Genomic DNA, 21,203 nt, shown 5'->3' with positions numbered 1-21,203 from the left:
CAGGTGAAGGAGGCAATGCAGGGTTCTTTGACCTCAGTCCCACCCAGGCCTTGGTTTACCCTCCAGGATCTTACACATCTCTCAGGAGATGCCTGTTTGCCATGCCATTCAGAGCCTCAGCACCTCTCCTGCTGCCCCGGGAGGGCATTGTTGGCACCCGGCAGGCTTCTGGAGTCAGGGAGAGCACTGGGCGGTACTGGCTAGATGGGCTCTGACACCCAGAAGCCTCAAGGGCCTTTTAATTCACTTCACATCGATCAACCATCCCTGGGGCATACAGCACAGTGCTGGGCACTGTGGGAAGCTGGTCCTGGACCAGGCCACAGAAAAGCTGCTGCGCACCGTCACTGCCAGAACGGTGCCTGTCCAGGACTGAGGAAGCTGTGGCACTGCCCCAAGTCTGGGAGGAAAGTTTGACAGCCACTTTGCTCATGCCAGTCAAGGACAAGGGCAGGCTCCTAGTTAAGCATTCTCTCTCCTTCATTAGCAACTTCTGGTTCTCCAAGATTTGGAGGAGGCCTCCCACTTGAGAGCCTCCAGACCCCCTCCTAACACAGAATTCTGTTTTGCCCCAGCTCTTTTGCTCAGAACCACTTGGGATAGGTTAGCTACTGGGCAAAGCCGGAAGCTGCTTTCAAAAGGACAACCATGTAAGAGATGCCATTTGTGGGACTGGTCCAGGGAGGGAAGAGACCTGGACATGGAAAGAGGAAGGATTTTCTAGAGAGGAAGTGAGAGTCAAGGGTGGCCCTGAGAATTCATCTACAGGGAGAATAAGCTTGCAAACAGCAAAAACGGAGTAAGTAAAATGCATTTCATTTTATCACAAAGCAGTGCTCCCAACCTCTTCCGTAACATGGCACACCCCGAGGGTGGAGAATTGACATTTAGGCACAACCGGGACCCTAATGAGGAAGGTCTAGGGCAGAGATCCAGGGCAAGGTCTTCAGAGCGGACAGAACCCGATTCAAGTCCTGTTCTGCCTCTTATCAGCTGCACAACCTGGGGCTGGCTATCGAACTTCGCCACCTCGTAGTTTTCTTCTCTGTGAAAAGGGGAATGGCATGTAAAGTGGTGGGCCCGGAGCCAGGCACAACAGGCTCTCCAGAGATGCCATTCTCAGCACGGTTACCCAGGTGAGCTATTCCAGCGCGTTGGACCCACGAGGGGATAGGATGGGAGACACGGGCAGCAAGGGACAGTGGACACGGAAGCAGACAGCAACGCCCTCATCTGCTCAGCTTCTCTGCCTTGGACATGGAGAACTGAAAGACTGCTTCTATGAGGTCTCCGGTTGGGAAACCTAGGGACAAAGACACTGATTAAGAGCCTCCACCGGGAAATGGAGTAATGGAGCGCCTCCCCGTCTCTGAGTGGCCCTGTATCTGAGGAGGTCGTGGTCAGTGAAGTTGGGGAACACATGCCACTCCCCACCCCAAGTTCTTCCACATCTCTGATGGGTGATGGCACGGCCGGCAAGGGTACAGCGTGTTTGTGGGCAGGCTGGGTACAACAGGCTGGCTATGAGTCCGGAACAGGGTCAGGAGGGTCAGGCTGCCCGCTGGCTGGCACGACGGCGTCCCTTTCACGTTGCTGTCTGATGTACTGATCCAACAGGGCAGTCAGCTGCAGGGGCCGGTGCTGAAGCAGGAAGTGGGTCTGGGCCATGAGGAAGGTGAGTCCTCCTACCAGCTCCCCCTGCACCAGGGCCAGGCTGGGAAGCTTGGAGTAGTTGATGAAGCCCTGCCTGCTGAGGATGGTGTCGTCAATGCAGCCACCTGGAAGGACACAGGGTTAGCTGGGCTCCCCACAAACGCGTCCCCTCCTCTGAAAACAATGCTCCGACCTGATGTTCCGGTGCGCGCTCTGCCGCCCTGCCTCACCTCCCACCCTCCCCATCCCCGATCTGGTTCTCGCTCCAGCCCCACCCCACTGCCACTCTGTTTGGGACCGAGCCCCTCTCTTCTTTCCTAACTCTTGCCTAGAAAACCCTTACGTAAGACGTCCACCTGGCCCAACCCCCACTAAGTCACTGTTGCCTAACCTTTCTTAAAAGAACCAAGGAGCATGTGTGTATGGGGGCAGGGGGTCCACAGAGACCTATGAAACCAGTCTTCTCTATAGAAGAATCACCTCTGAGGATTCTTACCTTTGGGGGGCGGCGGGGGGGGGGGGGGAGGGGGAGTCTGGGAAACATTGCTCACTGTCCCTCAGTGCCCTTGACCTGGGCTATTTGAGTTTCTCCGTCTGTGTGGACTTCAGCACCCCTACTCCACTGCTAGTCTCAAGGTGTCTGAACTCTCTCCCTGCGGGGCCCTCTCTCTGCCTCCCTTCTTTTTCCACCCAGTGCAGATATGACGCAGGGTAGTGAGCCAGCACAGCTTCTGGACTGACACAGGCGGCCCTCAACAAATGGCGCTACTGACTCAGGCCCCATCCGTGAGAGGATGTCCCTGCCAAGGATGTCCGCGGTCTTACCCACATGTACTCAGCAGATGGCACCGGGCTGCTGTAGCCCCCACTGCCCTTCGCCCCCATCCTCAACCCGCAGGGGTGCGTGCTCACCTAGCAGGGGCAGGAAAGGGACACCCTTCAAGATGCGCACCATCTCCTTGACTTTGGGCTCCTCACTGACCAGCAGCAAGTTGTGCCCCACAAAGAGGGGCAGCAGGTTCTGGTATTTGGAATCTGCTAGGAAGGGCTTCAGAACCTGGAACGGCAGGAAAGAGGGCTCACTGGGGACCAGTGGCCTGATCACAGGCCAGGTCGTGCCGAGGGTGCAAGCCGACGGTCTCCTCGGCCCCTAACTGCAGTTTAGGCGCCAGACTGGAGGAAGGGGGCTTGTGGAATGGGGAGGGATGGCGGGGTCTGATTGTCAGGGGGCAGGGGAATCCGGGCACCCACACCAGAGGGCTGCTGCCTACCTGGTTGGGGAAGATCTTCACCAAGATCTTGTGTTTCCGCAGCTGGTGCCGCACGAGAAGCTTGTCCTCGGCACTCAGAGCCACATTCTGACAGACAGCTATCATTCGGTTGTCTCGGAAAACTGCATCTATCTCCCGACGGAGGAGCCGGATAAGGCCTGTGTCCTGAAGTCAGGAAGGGATGACCAAGGGGACATAAGCTGCCCTTCTCTCCTTGTACCCCTTATTCCCTCAGGGACGGGCGCTGGGGCTCTCAGTGACGCCCAAGCTTGGAAAAGATCTGTGTACAAGCGGGAGGGTTGGGGCCCCGCCTCCCAAGTCGAGTTCCGTCTCCCACCCCACCCTTTCATTTTCATCAGGTAACGACGGTCTTTACAGCAGTGTTTTCAAACCTGAGAACGCTCATCCCCTTGAACTGGCCACCCATCTGACCCAGTCAACATTTGACAATAATGTGGTCAAAATTACTTTATCCCTCTGACACTGTACTCGTGTTGAGGGATTTTACCAATTATAAAGACAAGATCACTCTTTGGCAGCATTAATTCAGAACTGAGGCATTTGCACAGGACAAGACTTCATTTTCTGAAGACCGTGTTTCTCAAAGTTGACAGCTTGTGGACCTGACAATGAGCGTGGAGTTACAAATTCTCCACTGGCCCTTCTGTTCTTTTTTAAAGGACAAAAACTCTCTTATCATTTCTCTAGGAAAACATGGAAACTTCAAGCCCTTTCAAGACAGGAGATACGGGGCGCCTGGGCGGCTCAGTTGGTTCAGTGTCCGACTCCTGATTTCGGCTCAGGTCATGATCTCATGGTTCGTGAGTTCGAGCCCCACATCGGGCTCTGTGCTGACAGCACTCCACCTGCTTGGGATTCTCTCTGCCTCTCTCTGTCCCTCTCCCACTTGCACGCGCACGCATGCTCTCTTTCAAAATAAATAAATCAACTTAAAAAAAAAAAAAAAAGACAGGAGCTATCCTTTCCCCTACCCCCACCTGCTTGGACAGCTTTTCATACACACATTTTTGGAGGCAAGTAAAGAATGCAGGAAATCCAGGAGGCCTGTCCGATCCATGGAGCCCCAAACGCCAAGCAGAACCAAGTGCACGTTTCATTTTAAAGCATGTGGACCACAGGGTCAAAGAGGGGAAGTAATGACGTGGAGGGCTGTGTCCTGGGCACTGCTTCGTTATGGCCAGCATCACAGCACCAAGGACAGTCTCCTCCTTACCTCCTGCGGGGGGCTGGGAGGACATGGTAGGCATCGTGGGTTGACAGCAGGCTTGGGGGGGATATACTCAGTGAGAGCCATCAGCTTCTGCCGCTCAAAGTGCATCACGCGACGATGGCGGGTAACAGCCTTGGAGCCACAGCGGACAGTCTGGTGGGTGGGCAGCCGGCCTGGGAGGGGAAACGGCAACGCTGTGATGGGTGCCCTCTGGGAGTCCTTAGTCGGTGGGCTTCAGATGGAGAAGAAGCTCACCTCTGGGCAAGCCAACCACAGCTCACAGAGCTAGACTCAACACAAGAGGGGAACAAGGAATTGTCTGCTAGGAATCCTAAACTCCCCAAACTTCTCTTTAACGGGCGACCTTAGGTCAGCTGCTTGATCCTTGGAGGCTCCCATTTCGCCAGCTCTTCTTCATGCACAGAGATGGGGGAAAAGATGAGAACAAAGGAAAAGTATTTTGACTACATTAAAAAAAGGCGGGGTAGGGGCGCCTGGGTGGCTCAGTCGGTTAAGCATCCGACTTCAGCTCAGGTCACGATCTTGCAGTCCGTGAGTTCGAACCCCGCGTCAGGCTCTGGGCTGATGGCTCAGAGCCTGGAGCCTGCTTCCGATTCTGTGTCTCCCTCTCTCTCTGCCCCTCCCCCGTTCACGCTCTCTCTCTGTCTCAAAAATAAATCAACGTTAAAAAAAAATTAAAAAAAAAAAAAAGGCGGGAGGGGTGAGGGTTGAGCAATTTTTTTTTCTAAAATGGCCGAAGAGTAAATATTTTAAGTTCGAGAACCATACAGTCTGTCGCCACTATTCAACCATGCCACTGTATCATGAAAGCAATCATAGCCAATACGAAACAAGCAGATGTGGCTGTATTCCAATAAAAGTTTATTTCTAAAACATGGTGACCAGTTCTGCCACAACATGCCAACCCCTGGTCTAAGCCAGTGGTTCTCAAGGTGCACTCCTGCCACCCAGCCAGCAACATCAGTATCATCTGAGAACGTGTTAGAAATACAAGTTCCCAGGGCCTGTCCTAGACCTACTGAAGCAGGAGCTCTGGAAGGGAGCCCAGCAAACAGTGTCCTAATAAGACCTGCAGGGGTTACAGATGCATGCTGATGTCGCAAAACCACTGCTCTCAGCACTGCTCTGAAGCCTTCTCCCATGATTTGAAGCAGGAGGGAAAAGAAGTTATACAGCGCTCACAGCTCCCCCAAACAGGCCTCCCTTGCCTCTCTTCTTGTTTGCAGCCATCGGTGAAGAGTTGCCCTCGGAAGACAAGGGAGCCACTTGAAAGCCCTAAGCCCAAGTGACCCCTTCATCTTGGACAAAAAGACCCAGACTAGAGCCTCCCACCTGCAGCCTTTCCCAAGACTGAGATGGAATCTCAGGCAAAATTCAGCTAGAAGGTGGTTCTAACAGGGAGCATGCACGTTTGCTGGGGTGAGAGGTTTTATTGCCAGCAGCCACAAAACCTAAGAACACAGGGCTCTGGATCAGATGGAACCAGATTTTAATCTCTCTTCTGCCACTTACTAGCTGTGACCTTGACCAGTCACTCAACTGGTCTAAACTTGAACTTCTTCACCTGTAAAGAGGCCATGGTAATGACTTCTTCATGACAAGCTTTAAGATTTAAATGAGATAATACATGTAAATCATTTATCACTGTGCCTGGCCTGTATCATGTGCTCAAAACCATTCATTAAACAAACATCTATTTCATGCCTACTAACGCCCACACCACGCCACCTGCTGGCGATGGTGAATGAGCATGGTTCTGCCCTTAGGGGGTTTGAAGTCTAACACAGGAGACAGACACATAATAAACAAATGCAAAATTACATGATGGGTAAAGGGGGTCAATAAACAGGGTGCAAAACACAGATTTCTGCTTTGCAGAAGGTGGCCAGGGCAGGCCTGAGAAAATGACATTTAAGCTGAGACCGTAAAAAGGTGGCATAGCGCCAAGGTCGGGACCGGCAGTGGTTCCAGCAAAGGAAACCGGAGGCGAGCAAGAGCCAGGTGGTAGACTATAGAAACCCAGAAAAGGAAGGAGTACTCAGACATAGGGAAGAAATACAGCAGTTGTCGCTGACGTTGTTGCTGCGTTGCTGTTATCACTAGTATCTGGAGTCACAGGGAATTAGCTGGAGGAAGGAGGCCAGCGATCTGGCTGGTGTCTGGGGTCATCGAGAGCTGTCTGGAGTAAGAGATTACGGAAGGGGATCAGTGGTGGAGGAGGGGAGAGGAGAACTAAGAGCACCGGCCGGAACGCGCCGTGAGGACCTGGGCCGCTCCTTACCCGCCTGGGGCAGGAGACCCCCTCGCAACTTCCCAGCCAGGGCCGCAGCCATCTCCACCGGAAGAACAGCCAGGAGCCAGGCGAGACGGAAGGAGCTAAGGATTGTGGGAAGCCCTGGGGCCGGAAGCAGCCGCCGGATCCGCCGGCTGGAGCAGTAATCCGCATGCGCGCTAAGCCCAGGAACGCCTAGTCCGCGCTCCCTGACGCCCCAACTGGCGTCCAGTCTCCTAGCAACGACGGTTAGCCTCTTCCGCACAGCTCTTTTCTCCGGATCCTCACCCTCCACTCTCTGCCCACAGTCCCCCCATTGGGGACTAGCGAAGCCCCTCTGCACCCCTCAAACTCCAGACCCGTCTCCTCGATTTACTTTTGTCTTCTACCCCGCCTCATTAATTTGCTCTGAATCAACACTTTCCCTTGTCCCTCCAGTCTCTGAAATTCTCTCTTCTCATACCATCCTGGGTTCCGCCATCCCGGGGACTAAGTTGCTCTGCTTCCTTTCGTGCTAATCCCGCGCCAGGCCAGTAGCCTTTAGGTCATGCCCGGAGGTGAGTAGGGGATGGAGAGGTGGGTAGAACAGTTGGATAACAGTAGGGTCAGGCTTCCAAGAATAAGGGAATCGTTCTCGTCTTTTCACAGGTAATTTTGCCCAGAGTCCAGAGGAAGGAGGCGTGTGCATCACTGAAACCCTTATCACTAAGCGGAACTTGGCCTTCCCTGAGGATGAGGATCTGTCAGAGAAGATGTGAGTGCCGGCGGGAGGAGAGGGGTGCTGGACAATTGAAACACACAGAATGACCAGTCCCCTGAGCTGTACTGTTTCTTCAGCTCATCTTTGTCCCTCTCTTTACTTACTCCACGCATCCAGTCAATGGTAATGTCTAATCGACTTTGCCTCCTTAAACAGTATTCTTTCTTTCTTTCTTTCTTTCTCTTTCTTTCTTTCTTTCTTTCTTTCTTTCTTTCTTTCTTTCCTTTCTTTCTTTCTCTCTCTCTCTCTCTCTCTCTCTCTTCCTTCCTTCCTTCCTTCCTTCCTTCCTTCCTTCCTTCCTTCCTTCCTTCTTTTTACCATGCCTGCTCAACTGCCTTGAATAAGGCTCTTAAGTAAGCCATCGCCTCTCAATGAACTCTTCATCAGTTTCCCTGCCCCCAGTCCAGGCTCCCCATATGGTTGCCAAAGTGATCCTTTTAAATGACAAATCTGATCAGGCACTCCCTGGTAGAACCTTCCTTGGCTCCCTAGTACTTCCAGGATAAAATCGAAATACCCTAGCATGAGTTGACCATTGCTGCCTTTTTCGCCATTCTCCACAATTCCTCCAAGACCCTCTGTTCTCACACCTTAGCACCTTTTCAGATGGTGCTGAGCACCTGGGAGCTTGTTAGTAATGAAGACTCTCAGGCCCACCTCAGACCTACTGAATCAGAATCTACATTTTAACAAGACCCCTAAGGGATTCATGGGCAACTAAAGTTGGAAAAGGCCTGGATTCTCACATACTGTTTCTTCTGCTTGAAATGCCTTCTCCTCATCCCCCCTCACCTTCCTGGCTAACTCCTACTTGTACGTCACCTCCTCCAGGAAGCATTGCCTGCTCCCCTATTGAGGACTCAGTGCACAGTCCATGTACCCCCTTAGTCCCTTCATGTATCTGTCACCCACTTGTCCTAGATGTTTGGCCTGCTTCCCTAATAGTGATGGGCAGGGACTCTCATTTGTCTCCAGTGGGCACTCAGTAAATGTTGTGGAATTAATGAATGAGTGGATGAATCAAGTGATTTTCCTTCCATGGACCACTCGAAAGGGAAGTGAGGAAGGATGTTCCTGCAGAGATGGTCTCATCCCTGTGCCAGTGCCCGCTTCCACCATCTGAGCTGGCCCAGGGAAGCCTTCCCTGGCCCCTGAGTCTCTCTGGGAACCGTAAGCTGTCAACCAGTTCCCAATCCAAGGGTCCTATTCCTCTCACCCTCTGATTCTTCCCGGTGCTACTTATCGAGATCCAGGTCTCCAGGTTGACCTGGTTTCATGATCTGGACACTGCCTCATGAGTCAAGAAGTCCTGACATCTCAGCCAAGCCACTTCGCTCGAAAACCCTTTCCTACCCCCTCCCATCTTCCCTGCCAAGGGACCACAGAAGTGGGATCTGTCACACCACCTGCTGACTGTTCCCCCAGGTTTCACACTCTTGCTGAACTGCAGACTGTCCGCCTGGACCGAGAGGGGATTACCGCTATCAGCAACCTTGAGGGCCTCCAGAATCTTCACAGCCTCTATCTGCAAGCGGTACCTTCTTGCCTCCTGCTCTCCCTCCCCCCTTGCCCTCTGTGGACCAAGTCTGTTTAATGTGAAAGCAACCAGTCAGGCCATCTTGCCCATTCCCTGGTGTTCAGGTAGGCAGACCTTCACTGAGACTGTTCCAGAGGGGGCACCTGGCTGGCTCAGTCAGTGGAGCATGTGACTCTTGATCTCAGGGTTGTAAGTTCGAGCCCCACGTTGAGGGTAGAGATTGCTTAAAAATAAAATCTTTTTTAAAAAAGAAAATGTTGGGGCACCTGGGTGGCTCAGTCGGTTAAGCGTCCGACTTCAGCTCAGGTCACGATCTCGCGGTCCGTGGGTTTGAGCCCCGCATCGGGCTCTGTGCTGACGGCTCAGAGCCTGGAGCCTGCTTCCAATTCTGTGTCTCCCTCTCTCTCTGCCCCTCCCCGTTCATGCTCTGTCTCTGTCTCAAAAATAAATAAAAGTTAAAAAAAAAAGAGAAAGAAAGAAAAGAAAATGTTCCCAGATGAATCAGGAATTCTCTTGAAAGACCAATCCTCCCAAAAGATATCCTGAGCATGCTCCTGAATCACTGTTTGTTTTTCTTGTGTATGTCAGATACTTCTCTTGGTCTAGAAGTTCTTTTTGGTGTCTACCCTAAATCTCCCGTGTTCTATAGCTCGAGCGCATTTCCTGTTTTGAGGAAATGAAAGAGGGAACCAGAAGATTCCTCTGCATCCTTTAGAACCCTGAAGGCTGTCTGGTGGTAGTGGGTGGTTGGTTGATTGGATATACATATTCAACTCCTCCAGGTTGAATATATCCAGTGCCCTTAACCTTTCTTCACAGAAACCTTCAAAATCAAAGTAATATATGTTCATTGTTCCCTCCGTGTACATAAGCCACCACCAAGGCTTTTCCTATTTCCCCGTGGCCCCTTGGTTTCCTTCTTGATTTCCAGGTCACTCTTTGGTTGTGGGGTGAGCAGGGTATACTTTAATGAAGTTTATCTAGCCCCTAAGTTTACACCCCTAACCATCCACCCAGAGAAAGCAAATCATTTCGAGGTAGTGACAGCTCCAGTTCCGGGAGTGGGGTGATTATTCCCAGGGTGCCAGCCCTCCAGCTGCAAGAGCAGACATGGTCGGCTTAGTTTTCCCAACTCATTTGCTTTCTGCAGAATAAGATCCAGCGAATTGAGAACCTGGCCTGCATCCCCTCCTTGCGGTACGTGGGGTCAGGGCGCAGGCCCGTGGGGAGGGGGTCAGGAGGGAAACACGGGGACACCCCAGAGAACTGACTGGCTCAGACATCTCCAAGCCCAACGTCTGGTCAGCTCAGGACCCCGCAAGCCTCACTCTGCTTCTCTCACCCCAGAAGACCATGTGTCCCCATCCATTGTGTGGCTGCTCAGCCAGGGGCCCCGAGTGCCTGCTGCCTTCCTCCCTTCCTTTGGCGGTTCTGTGACTCAGCTCTGTCTCTGCACCCCTCCCTTCCCCTGCAGCTTCCTGTCTCTGGCAGGAAACCAAATCAGGCAGGTGGAAAACCTCCATGACCTCCCACATCTCCAGTTTCTGGACCTTTCAGAGAACCTGATAGAAACACTGAAGCTGGGTAGGAATGTCCTTGCCCCGGCTCACGGGCTAAGGCTTGGGCAGGACCCTCCCTCCCTCCCCTCTGCCACCACCTCCCTATGCTTTTATTGGCGGCAAAGCCTCTGGGGGTCCTGGGAGGTGGAAAAGAGGCAGTGGCTTTGGGCCAGAAGGTGGGTGTGGGACCCTCACTGCCCTCTCTTTGGTGTGTGCAGATGAATTCCCGCAGAGCCTTCTCATCCTCAACCTGAGTGGAAACAGCTGCACCAACCGGGATGGGTACAGGTGAGGATGCATTGAGGGTGGGAAGAAATGGGGTGATGGCTGAGCTCCTCGTATTCTTAACTCCACACGGACTCCCTCTCGGCCTGCAAACTTGGGGTCACCATCCATGGCACCTTCTCGTCTCTCACCCCAGCTCAAGTGGGCCGCTTTTTCTCTTCCACCCCGCCCCCCCCCCCCCCAGAGGTCCACATGGAGCCAGCCCTTAGCTCTTTGGGGCCGAGCGCAGGCCCGTCTCCCAGCTTGTGAACACCACCCCTCTGGGTGTGGTTCCTATGGCTTGTGCCTGCACGCCCTCCCAGGCCCCCCACCCGGGGCCGCCCTCCTGGGTAGCCTCTGCCCTTTCTGCCCTGCAGGGAGCTAGTGACAGAAGCCCTGCCGCTGCTCCTGGACCTGGACAAGCAGCCTGTGTTAGAGCGCTGGGCCTCGGACGAGGAGGATAAAGACTCAAGCGACGAGGACGAGGAGTTCCCGGAGCTGAGTGGTCCGTTCTGCACAGAGCGAGGTGGCCGGGCTTTCCAAGGCTTGCGCCCTCCCTAGAACTCACCTCTGCCCTGTGGGGCACTGGGGAAGCTAAGATAGCAGCGGGGGCGAGGGAGGAGGCCCCAGGCCCAGACCAGCATCTGGGTCAGAGCATGGTACAGCCGGGGCCAGGTATCAGCCTGGCGTGCAGGCGACTCACCCTCCCCATTAGGGCCGACAGAGGGTTAGTTTGGGCAGAGTGTCAGCCAGAGAACTCCCACCTCAGCCCAGAGGCCGTCCTGCCAGGCCATCTGCCGCCTCCCATCTTGGCCCCTCGCAGGCTTCCTCGAGGAGCTGAAGCAGGAGATGAGCAGACACAAGGAACTCAGGCAGCAGGCAGCCCTGACGGAGCACCTCCTGAGGATGGGGACAAAGCCCGCCCTCACCGACCTCCCCCAGCTGCCCGGGGGGGCCCTGGCTAGGGACGGCAGTCCTTCTGTCACTCCCACGCAGAGGAAGGAGACACCCCCCAAGCCCGCCTCCCTGCCACAAGCCACCTCTGCCACCAAGAAACCCTGCCCTCTGGTTGCCAGCCAGCAAAGCACTGTCCAGGCAAAGAAGGGGGCCCGAGCAGCCACAGCCCCCAAGGCCTCACTGGCTGGGGCCCCCAGCACAACCAAAATGGTGACCAAAAGAGTCAAGAAATGAAGTGCAGTCCCTCCCTATCAGCAATGCCACAGGAACAAGGAATGGGGAAGAAACAGGGTCTCCTTCTCAGACCCCTCTCCTGTGGCAGGAGCCCACCCCAATAAAAAATGTCTCCAGGCCCTGAATGCGTCTTTCACGTCACTTGGGGGGGTGCATCTCAGGGGAAGCAAGCCGTCAGGGTAGTGGGAAACAGTCACAGAAACACAGAACCTGATTCTAAAGAACACGTGTCTGACCTTTCGGGAACTACCCAAAGGGCTGGCACACCTCAACCCCTCCCCCCCAGCTTCCTGGGTCCTGAGTGGGCATCACCTTGTGGAAGATGCCATCTCACTGCCACTCCCAGGGACTGCCCTTCCAAGGCTCAAGCCAAGGACCCAAAACCCCGCGGTTCTAATTCTCCCCAAATAGTAGCCCCATTTTGTGCCAGGCGTGATCTCTTGCACACACGCGCTCACACACCTGGGGGGGGGCACCTCTCCTCACAGGCCCCTTCCACAACCTTCTCCATCACCCAAGTGAGAAGATTATGCTGCCTGGCAAGCCCACCAGAAGCCCTGTAGCCAGCTCAGGGCTGTCCTTTGCCCTCATTTGGCTCTCCTGCCCCTGCCAGACCTGGGATCAAGTTCACTGAACAGGGAAATAACATACTTTATTGAGGCAAAGGCCGAGCTGGCCACCCAAAACAAGGCTGAGGGGAGCAAAGGGATTGCACTGGGGTCCTGTGCCCACCCCGGCCCCGTGGTGCTCAGGCATACACCTGGCTCTCCCTTTCCACAAAGGCCTGGAAGAGGCCACCCAGCTCCTGTGGGGGTGGCACCTGCTCCCCGGCCAGCAGCCGCCGCGCAGCCTCCAGGCCCTCCTGCTCCAGATCCCGCTGCTTCTGCCGGAGCTGCTGCCCCCGATCCTGCCCAGGAAAGGTAGAGATGGGTCCCAGAGACAGGCTTCCCTCTGGACGGAGGGGAGACGCCTGCCATCTGCCACAAGCAGGAGGAAGGACAGGGCACCCGGTCTTCTCCTGGGCAGCTGGCTTTGAAGGCAAAGACTCCGCTCCCCCCAACTCTGGAGTCTCTCCTCCCCTCCCGGATCCCCTGATATTTCCAGAATCCCGACTGGGGGCGGGAGAAGTGAGTCATGGCCCCAGAGTGGCCCCTATTCCCCGAGGGTTACCTGCTCGCTCTCTATCAGCCCCAGGGCCACCTGGTGCCGGAGGTAGAGGGTGTGCCGGCGATCCACCTGAGTCTGGAATCGGGGCTGAGTCCGAACAGGGTCCCGTGCTCCAAAAGTGGGGGACAGCACCTGGGGGGCCTGGGCCGCCCCCGCCCCGAAGATGAAAGGTTTGAACACCGACCTAACGGGACAGAGATGGAGGGAGCAAAGGTTATCACATCCCCCCGACCTTCCCCCGCCTGGCACCCTCTCCCCCGCCTTCCCCGCCCCCATTCCTCTCACCTGGATGGGTCTGGAGTAGCGGTGAGGAAGTGGACGCAGGGCTGTGTGGGATCCCGGGGCAGGATGGACACCATGCTGGCCGTGGTGCGAAAGCCTCCAGAGTCCATACAGATGCCGCTCTCCTTGTTCCTGAGGATGCCCATCATCACCTCTGCCGTGATGCCCCCTGCGAAGGAGGACAGGCTGAGGGGCCCTCCAGGCAGAAGGGGGACCTCTGGCCTTGCATCAAAGCTGTGGGAGAGAAGAGAGGCTGGCACCACTGTGGCCCTCCTGGCCCCCACCCCACCGCCGTCCACGCACTGACCTTGCTGCTGCTGCTGCAGAAGCTGTTGCCCGGCCCGGAAGCGGGCTTTGGCAGCCTCCATGCGCACAGGCTGCTGGGTCAGGGAGAAGACCTGAGCGAAGTCAAAAGTGCTCTGCCCATCCCACCAGCCCTGGGCCAGGGCACGGGTCCGAAGGTCTGCGTGCTCGGCCGAGATGTCCGTGCCTACGCTCAACTGGTTGGAGATGTTACGGGCCCCTTCTGTGGAGAAGTAGGGGGCGGGGGGTGGCTCATTTGTCATTAAGCACCTACTCTGTGCCAGGTGCTAAGAAGATGATGGTGAAGAGAACGGACCTGCCCCCGTGGAGCGAGAGACAGACAAAAAGATCACAGAAATAAATGTGAGCTTGCAACCGTGGTGCACATGATGAAAAGGCACCTGCTTGCATATAAGGGGGAAACTTGACCACCAGGGAGTCCAGGAAGTCTCCCCAGAGAAGGCGGCCAGCTAAAGTACAAGAGGACTTAAGCAGGTAAAGTGGGGAGGGAAGTTCCCCACTGGGCTCACTTCCCACCTTCCTTGGGTGTGCCTGCCAGTGAGAAGTTTGCACGTGGATCCGCCCTGCCCTTCACCCAGGGTTTTCCCACCCCCTCCCGAGGCTGGCAAAAGGGGACAGCTCTGGGAGGCGAGCCCCGGCGCTGGGCTCTCACCCTGGATCCTCTGTGCGGCCCACAGCCTCCCTGCCGTCTCTAGCACCCACGCCTCAGTCCGGTCAGCCAGCAGGAATGTGTTGTGGTAGCAGAACGGTGTGGGGTCCTCCCGGCAGCTGCCCCCTTGCCCGTAGCGCGCCAGCAAGTCTGTGATCACACGCAAGGCCTCCAGGGCAGAGCTGCTCCGTTCCAAAGCCAGCCTGGCATGAAGGGATGCACGGAAGGGGAACGCAGTGTCAGTGGCTGGTGACGGAAGCTCCAATGGACGGAAGGCGCCCAGAGAGGCCCAAGTCACACAAAAAAATCCGCCAGCGTTGGTTGTATGAAAGCGCAGTTAGGCGGGTGTTTTTCAAGTTCTTCTCTGAGGGTCCCAGGAAGAGGCCTCAAACGTGGTTTCAGAGAAAGAAGGGGCCCGAGTTCCCCAGCCTCTCTTCAACCAGAGCTGCTCTGCTCTTACTGGTTTTGTAAATCGGGACTCCATATGAGATTTCAGTTGGGAGAGGAAAAAAAAAAAAAAAGTACTTCTATTTAAAAAAGAAATTTGAAACCACTGCCCTATTTCTGGGCCAGGAGAGGCCCAGAAGCGGCCACATTCGGGAGCTCCTTACCAGACTGTGGCGATGGGGCCAGGAGAGAGGAGGAGCAGGGGCGGCCTCTCTGGTGACAGGCAACGGGGACGAAAAGGAGGAGGCCCTGGTGTATCTAGCTGAGGGGAGGGGAGGATGGCCTGGGTCTGTCCTCGGCTCTCAGCCTTTCAGTGTGTAGAGATGAGGGAAGGCAGGGTCCGCACCTGAGTAGGTCCATGCCTAGGAGGGCTTCCCCCTCTCCAACTGGCTCCTTGGTCCACACTGCCTCATTGCCAATGCAGACACCATGCTCATTGGCGCCCATCTCAGCCCCCCACAGCCAAGAAGGGCGGCTCAGGATTACAGCGTGAGTCCTTGACACCTGTTCCACCTCAATGTAGGTGCACTGCAGGTAAGGGAGGAGAGAGGGAGTCCATTCAGAAAGGGTTTTATCATTCCCATTGTACAGATGAGGAAACCGAGGTGGACAGCAGCTAAACAACAGGCCAGGTCCAGGTTGGTAGACTGGAAGGTCACGCTCTTCCCACCACATCCGGGGACTTGCCAGGTGCGAGGCGCAGAGGAGGAGGGTCTTAGAAGACTGCCTAGATCGACCACACCTCCCGCCCCTTCCATAAGGCCTAACCCACCTGGAGCCGGCTGCCAGGGGCATGAGTGCCTGCTGGTACAAACACCACCTCCTGCACCTCGTCCCGCGGTCGGTCGGAATTCTTGGCAAAGATCACAGCTGGGATGGCCGAGGCCGGGGGCACGGAAACAAAGCAATCGCAGGAACACGGGGTGTCAGAGCTCCACGAAGCCATCTGGGGAGAGGTGGAGGTGCATGTGTCCCCCTCACGCCGCCTCTCCACCATCCTGGCCAGAGCTCAGCCCTAGGGAGCCCCCCCTTCCCAACACGTGTAAACAGGCACTCAGGGAAGACACTGCTGTTGGGTTCTGGACACACTCGATGCGCGGCGTGCACAGCCCAGGCTCCAGGCTTGGGAGGCAGCAGGCGGGCGCACACCGCAAGCTCCCAGGGCCCTGCCCAACGGGGAGCCCGACCCACCAGTGCCGTCGCGGGACCACCTCCCTCGCCACCCCACCCCACTCCCTCGCCCCTTTTCTGTCCACATTCTCGCCTCCCCAATACCGTTTGCCCCTCACCCTGTCTCCCTCCAAGATCCCCGGCTTAGTCTCGGGCGCCACCGCCTCCGCTTCGGGTCATTGGGCGGAGGCTCACAGGTGACCTGGAAGGCTTTGGCCCGGGGGGCGGAGCCGGAACCAAGCGCCTGCAGTTCCTTGGTTTTCCACCAGGGTGCGCGCCAATACTACTTCTTGGAGCGCAGCAGCGTGGGAGACCTTGCCCGTCCGCCTGCCCTTCCTAGCTCGGACGGCTCACGGGCACTTCCTGCCGAGACACCATGGGGAGAGGCATCTGCAGGTGGAAAGGAACCCACGTAAAAAGAGAGGAAAGAAAAACCGGCCAGATTTGTTAGAGAGCGCGGATTACTGGGGCATCCGGAGGAAAAACCTCAGCTCGCAGCGTCCTGGTTTCAATTACAAAGGTGCAACCTAGCCCTACCTCCCCCCCAGGGCATAAGATCTGAAAGATTGTTACAGGGAAGGAGGTCTAGGGATAACTTAAGTTAATGCATTAAAAAAGAATTTTTTTTTACATTTATTGATTTTTGAGAGACAGAGCACAAATGGGGGAGGGGCAGAGAGAGAAGGAGACACAGAATCCGAAGCAGGTTCCAGACTCTTGAGTTGTCAGCACAGTGCCAGACGCGGGGCTCAAACCCACAAACAGCGAGATCGTGACCTGAGCGGAAGTCCGATGCTCAACCCAGCCACCTAGGCGCCTGTAATGCATTTTTTAAATGCACATATGCTCAAAACCCATCTGACTCCCCAAAGGTAGATTCTGGCCCACAGTGCTCAAACTCACAGGAAAATAGCTTTGAAAGGAAATTTGGAAATTTCTAGTCCAAAGATTTTGTGCCTTTATATATAGTGAAACTGAAACAACAAAGGAGAAGTCTTGGCCAAGGGGGCACATACAGGTGTGGGGATTTGGACTCTGATCCCAAATGTTCTGCTTTCCAGGTCATTTTCCTCTATAATGCATCTCCATTACCAGCATTTAAGCAAACGCATCTCACCCCTTTTTGCTCTATGAAGCCCTCCAGAAATGGGGACAGGAGAGATACTGCAGATTATCTACTTCTCCCACATCCACCCTGCCAAACAGTCAGGGTTGCTGTTCAGAGCCCTGGCCACAGCATCCCAGCCTGTGGTCTCTCCTGGGATGGGAATGAAGGCACAGAGGCCATGGCTTCCCCCAGGAGGCCCGACTGTGGGCAGGTGTACCAGATAAGGGTGTTGGGGGAGCTGAAATCTAAGATACTTTCTAATTGCCTGTAGGTATCTGAGGCTGATTCTGAAGAGGAAGCTGTCCCCAAGGAGGTGGGCTTCATTTTCAGAAGGGGGACTGCCACTTGTAAGATGAATCGACCTAGAAGCTGGGCTGGAGGCAGGGAAGAGCATCGCCTGGAACTCTAAACACTGGCATCTTGTCTTGAATCTGCTATGGAGCTGCAGTGGCTGTCTGGGCAGGTCACTTTATCTTTGAGGGCCTCAGTTTCCCCAGTGGCAAAACGATGGCATTGAAGTAGATCAGTGGTTCTCAGCCATGGTTTGGGGAGGGAGGGGAGGCATTAGTTTTCAACCACGTGACTCCCACAGCACAACATAATACTTTAATACTCCACTACTCAGTGTCCACAGACTGCCCGCATCAACATCACCTGAAAGCTTGTTAAAAATGCAGAATCTTGGGCCCCACCTCAAACCCACTGAATCTGAAGTATGTTAACAACACCCCCAGTGCAGGGGCGCCTGGGTGGCTCAGTTGGTTAAGTGTCTGACCTCCACTTAGGTCATGACCTCAAGGTTTGTGCGTTCAAGACCTGCGTCAGGCTCTGCATTGGGATCTTCTCTCCCTCTCTCTCTACGACCCTCCCCTGCTTGCATTCTCTAAATAAATAAATACTTTTTTTTTTTTTAAGTTATTTTTTTAAAAAAAACCACCCCTAGTGTCAAGTTTGAGAAGCGCTGCTCTAATATGTCCCTAAGGGCATACCTTGGTGGGGTGCTGGAAAATGAATCAGGGTGTCTTGAAAAACTCCATGGGTGACTCTAATATGCCCTCTACCAGGCAGAAACAGCCAGACTATTTGGATCCTGAGACTCTTTTCAAACCTGCACGGCTAACATGCTGAGCAGTCGGGCTCACCAGAATTAATGGAAAGTGAAGGCGTCTTCAGGTGCGCTGTCGGGGAGGGGTTGTGAGCTTGCCCTTGGGCGTCATTCCAGAAGCAAACATCAAGGCTGCGTGCTGACGAACATGAGCACCCGGAGCAGCCTGCCGCAAAGCCAGCTCCACTCCTGCACTTCCCCTGTTGCCCGCGGTGGGGCAGTGTGTGTCCGCGGGACCATAGCGCAGCCCCAGGCTGCAGTTCCCAGGCGGCCTGCGGCTCGGTCACTTTCCCATTCCTGATTTCACTGGAACACCCTAGAAGGCCTGTACTCCCACCTCCCAAGACAGCAGATGGCCACTCAGAGAGGTTGCCCAAAGGGTCAGCCCACATGGTCTGACTTCCCTAATTCCTTCCCGGCCCCTCCAGGATCATCCCTGTGGGGGCACCAGATCTGAGGCATCAATGGTGGCTTTGGGCTCCCTCAGGGGGGCCAGGCCAGCCAAGCAGCATTGCTGCCGATTGGAGCCAGTGAGCAAACATCAGAGCCCCACCAAAGGCCCCCGCTAAGAATGCGGGTCAGCAGGAGGAGCTGCGAGGGGAGGAGGGGTGGCCCTGGCCCTGCCCAGACAGGCCCAGCCGGCCCCACAACTGCCCTCCTGTCCCTGGGGGCAGCGATGGGCTAAAGGAGGAGAGGACTCACCAGGCTCCTGGGGTCTAACTTCCCCCCGCCCCCAACCTCTTGGAAGACAAAAGAAGCACCCCAAGGAGTGGGGCGGCTGGGCATGAGGTCACCATCACTGGAACTTTGTGTGCCCGCCCCTCTTCCCAGGCTTCCAAATCCAGGAGCAAGAGAAAATAAACAGTTGCTCCCCCCAAAATGAGTCTGCTTCCAGCTCCACCCCCTAAATCATTCTGATACCCCGCCCCCCATATCCCAAAGTGGCCTTAAACTTTGTGACTCCAGATTCTCCCAAACAAGTGATACCCAAACAATCTGGGTACCAGATTTGGCTCCAGGAAATTGGGCTAGGGGTGGAATGGGGGAAACCGGAATCCCACTAGGGAAGATAATAATTTTGGCCAAAATGTAGGATGGGAAGGTAAAACTACACGGTAATCTGGCCTGCCCCTTTGGAGTCCCAAATCGATCCTCTGTCAACCTTCCTAGCTTTGGGGCTCTGGAGTCATAAGGTGTTTGTTTCTCATTGCACATGAATTAGGCACCAGCTGCAATACCAGAAATTGGGCAGCCCGGGAAAGTGTATACAGATGGGCATTTCTGCATATCCAAGGATGCCCGATGGGTCCAGTGAGGGTGCGTTTGTGCACACTGTGGTTGTGTAACTATGGCGGGCCCTCTAGCTGAGAGTTGCAGTAGGATCCTTCCCTCATACTTTCCAGCTGGGCGGGAGCCCATCAGATATCTTGGCTGCCTTTCATCGCCTTGTCCCTGATAGGGATCATCCTGGGTGAAGAAATCGCTGTCAGTCACCCCCGCCTCACTGACAGCCAGAGGGACTGATCACACCCCCACGGGGGCGGGGTGACGGGGCTCCAGAGGCTGGTTCTCCCTGGGAAGGCAGGGAACCAGCATTCTTGGCAGAGGAGGGGAAAGAGAGGGCTTATATGTGGAGGAAGGAAATATCTAGAACCTTCTTATCCCCCAGGGAGGGACAGTCAGCCCAGCTATCAACCCTGAGGGAGCTCCTCCTTCCTTCGGCATTAGCCACCTCCAGGGAAGGATCTGACCCTTCTTCAATGGGCTCAGCTCTGCCCCAAACAAAGGGATGTGAGGCTGCGCAGGGCTGCAGGATCAAAGGGAAGTGTCCACCCCGCCCAGCAGCCGGCCTCGTCCTCACTGCTAAGGGACACTGAGTCAAAAAGGAAACCAGAGCTGGAAGACAAATGAAGCAATGATGTGGTTGATGACTTTATTATGGCATAAAAAACACAGGCTGTTTCTTCCTCCTCCTCCCCCCGCCCCCAAAGTGGGTTCACAGCAGTTAAAAGAAAAAAAAATCCTACATTTCTCCTCTAGGGGGCTGCCTAGAAGGGGGGCAGACAGCCAAGCAACCTAGATCTATGAAGGAGGGGAGCAGAAGAAAACCTATCCGAAGCCCGCAGCGGCACCCTTGGAGCTCAAGGCCTCCGTAGGGGGAACATCGGTGTCCCCCTACAACCTCGAACAGCCATTCAGGAGTTCCCAATAGGATGGTCACTGGGGAACACTGTCCTGGTGGCACCAGGAGGGGGTGGCTGGTTTCGATGGGTGGAGGAGAAAGGCATCCCACACCCACAGTGCCCTCCCTCTCTCCCCCTCTCTCCACCTGCCCAGGCAGCCTGCAGGCGCTCCCAGATCTCTCCTGCCCCCAACCCTCTCAGCAAGGAAAGGGACCTCTGGTTGGGGTAGCAAGAGGTAGGGAAAAGAGGGAGCAAAAAGAAAGAACATTACTTCTTAAACTACCCCAGGCCCATGAGCCTCTCAGGGAGAGTCACCCTGTCCCTTTTAAAAAGGGCTCCCTTTTTTACACAAACACATATTCCTACCCAGACCCCAGACCCACTTCCCATTTAGCTCCCAGTCCTGGGGACTGGGCTCCAGCATCCCTAAGGGAGGAAGAGACGCTGTGGGCCTATGTCCTAGGACCTTGGACGGGGTGAACAAGGTGGGGTCTCTCTAGCTGGAGACCCCAGGCTCAGTAGAGAAACACACACACACGTACAAACAACATGCACACACACATGCCCTAATATTAAATAAAATACCTTTTGCTTATAACTTAAAAATCAATACACAACTAATCCTCGCATAGGGGTCTGGGTAGAGAAAGAGGGGCAAGGGGGAAGGGGAGGTCAGGGGGAATGTTATGGCCTCTACCTCTAGCCTGGGAAAGCCCGCTAGTTCCAGATCCTTCCCCCATCAGCTTCCTTCCCTTTGCCTGACTCTGGCTCTGCCCCTGCTAGGTTTTCCCCTCCCCAGTCCCCACTCCAGGATCACAATCAGGATGTATTTCTAGCATCTAAAGAAGGGGACAGGAACAGCTTCCTGGATATCACCTCAGAAGACAGACCCCTTCCACTAGGAGAACACCTCCTTCATATGCAAAGGGAGTCCCCCTGCCCAGAGTCAAAATGGGGAGAAAGGAGCCTTCTAACACACACTCTATAGGAGGGGCCAGTCTTGCAGGCA

The 21,203-nt window shown here is 55.1% G+C and overlaps 3 protein-coding genes across 6 annotated transcripts; 1 reads left to right on the top strand and 2 right to left on the bottom strand.

Moving 5' to 3' along the window:
• Positions 1 to 800: 800 nt before the first annotated feature.
• MRPL10 (mitochondrial ribosomal protein L10) lies at positions 801 to 6,560 on the bottom strand. Its single transcript, XM_007085748.3, has 5 exons — positions 6,458 to 6,560; positions 4,159 to 4,328; positions 2,925 to 3,089; positions 2,566 to 2,710; positions 801 to 1,778 (listed from the first exon to the last, which is right to left on the bottom strand). The coding sequence occupies exons 1-5, from the start codon at positions 6,507 to 6,509 to the stop codon at positions 1,522 to 1,524; spliced, it is 789 nt and encodes a 262-aa protein (XP_007085810.2). The 5' UTR covers positions 6,510 to 6,560; the 3' UTR covers positions 801 to 1,521.
• Positions 6,561 to 6,604: 44 nt separating this feature from the next.
• LRRC46 (leucine rich repeat containing 46) lies at positions 6,605 to 11,879 on the top strand. 3 transcript variants are annotated; one of them, XM_007085746.3, is made up of 9 exons: positions 6,605 to 6,696; positions 6,887 to 7,005; positions 7,097 to 7,202; positions 8,634 to 8,742; positions 9,896 to 9,942; positions 10,220 to 10,329; positions 10,523 to 10,592; positions 10,946 to 11,094; positions 11,392 to 11,879. In XM_007085746.3, the coding sequence occupies exons 2-9, from the start codon at positions 6,996 to 6,998 to the stop codon at positions 11,757 to 11,759; spliced, it is 969 nt and encodes a 322-aa protein (XP_007085808.1). In that variant the 5' UTR covers positions 6,605 to 6,696; positions 6,887 to 6,995; the 3' UTR covers positions 11,760 to 11,879. The 3 variants fall into 3 exon arrangements, with proteins under 3 accessions (XP_007085808.1, XP_007085809.1, XP_007085807.1); XM_007085747.3 differs by lacking the exon at positions 6,605 to 6,696 and having other exon boundaries at positions 6,703 to 7,005; positions 10,946 to 11,073; XM_007085745.3 differs by lacking the exon at positions 6,605 to 6,696 and having other exon boundaries at positions 6,703 to 7,005.
• A 496-nt stretch (positions 11,880 to 12,375) lies between these two features.
• SCRN2 (secernin 2) lies at positions 12,376 to 15,996 on the bottom strand. 2 transcript variants are annotated; one of them, XM_007085744.3, is made up of 8 exons: positions 15,918 to 15,996; positions 15,401 to 15,574; positions 14,975 to 15,156; positions 14,185 to 14,384; positions 13,516 to 13,734; positions 13,212 to 13,377; positions 12,930 to 13,110; positions 12,376 to 12,666 (listed from the first exon to the last, which is right to left on the bottom strand). In XM_007085744.3, the coding sequence occupies exons 2-8, from the start codon at positions 15,572 to 15,574 to the stop codon at positions 12,508 to 12,510; spliced, it is 1,281 nt and encodes a 426-aa protein (XP_007085806.2). In that variant the 5' UTR covers positions 15,918 to 15,996; the 3' UTR covers positions 12,376 to 12,507. The 2 variants fall into 2 exon arrangements, with proteins under 2 accessions (XP_007085806.2, XP_042822053.1); XM_042966119.1 differs by having other exon boundaries at positions 13,212 to 13,379; positions 13,521 to 13,734.
• Positions 15,997 to 21,203: the final 5,207 nt, after the last annotated feature.

This window comes from Panthera tigris, chromosome E1 (assembly GCF_018350195.1).
Source record: "Panthera tigris isolate Pti1 chromosome E1, P.tigris_Pti1_mat1.1, whole genome shotgun sequence".
NCBI lineage: Eukaryota > Metazoa > Chordata > Mammalia > Carnivora > Felidae > Panthera > Panthera tigris.
The sequence above is the reverse complement of the archived record's forward strand: the minus strand, read 5'-3'. Positions and strand labels throughout refer to the sequence as shown.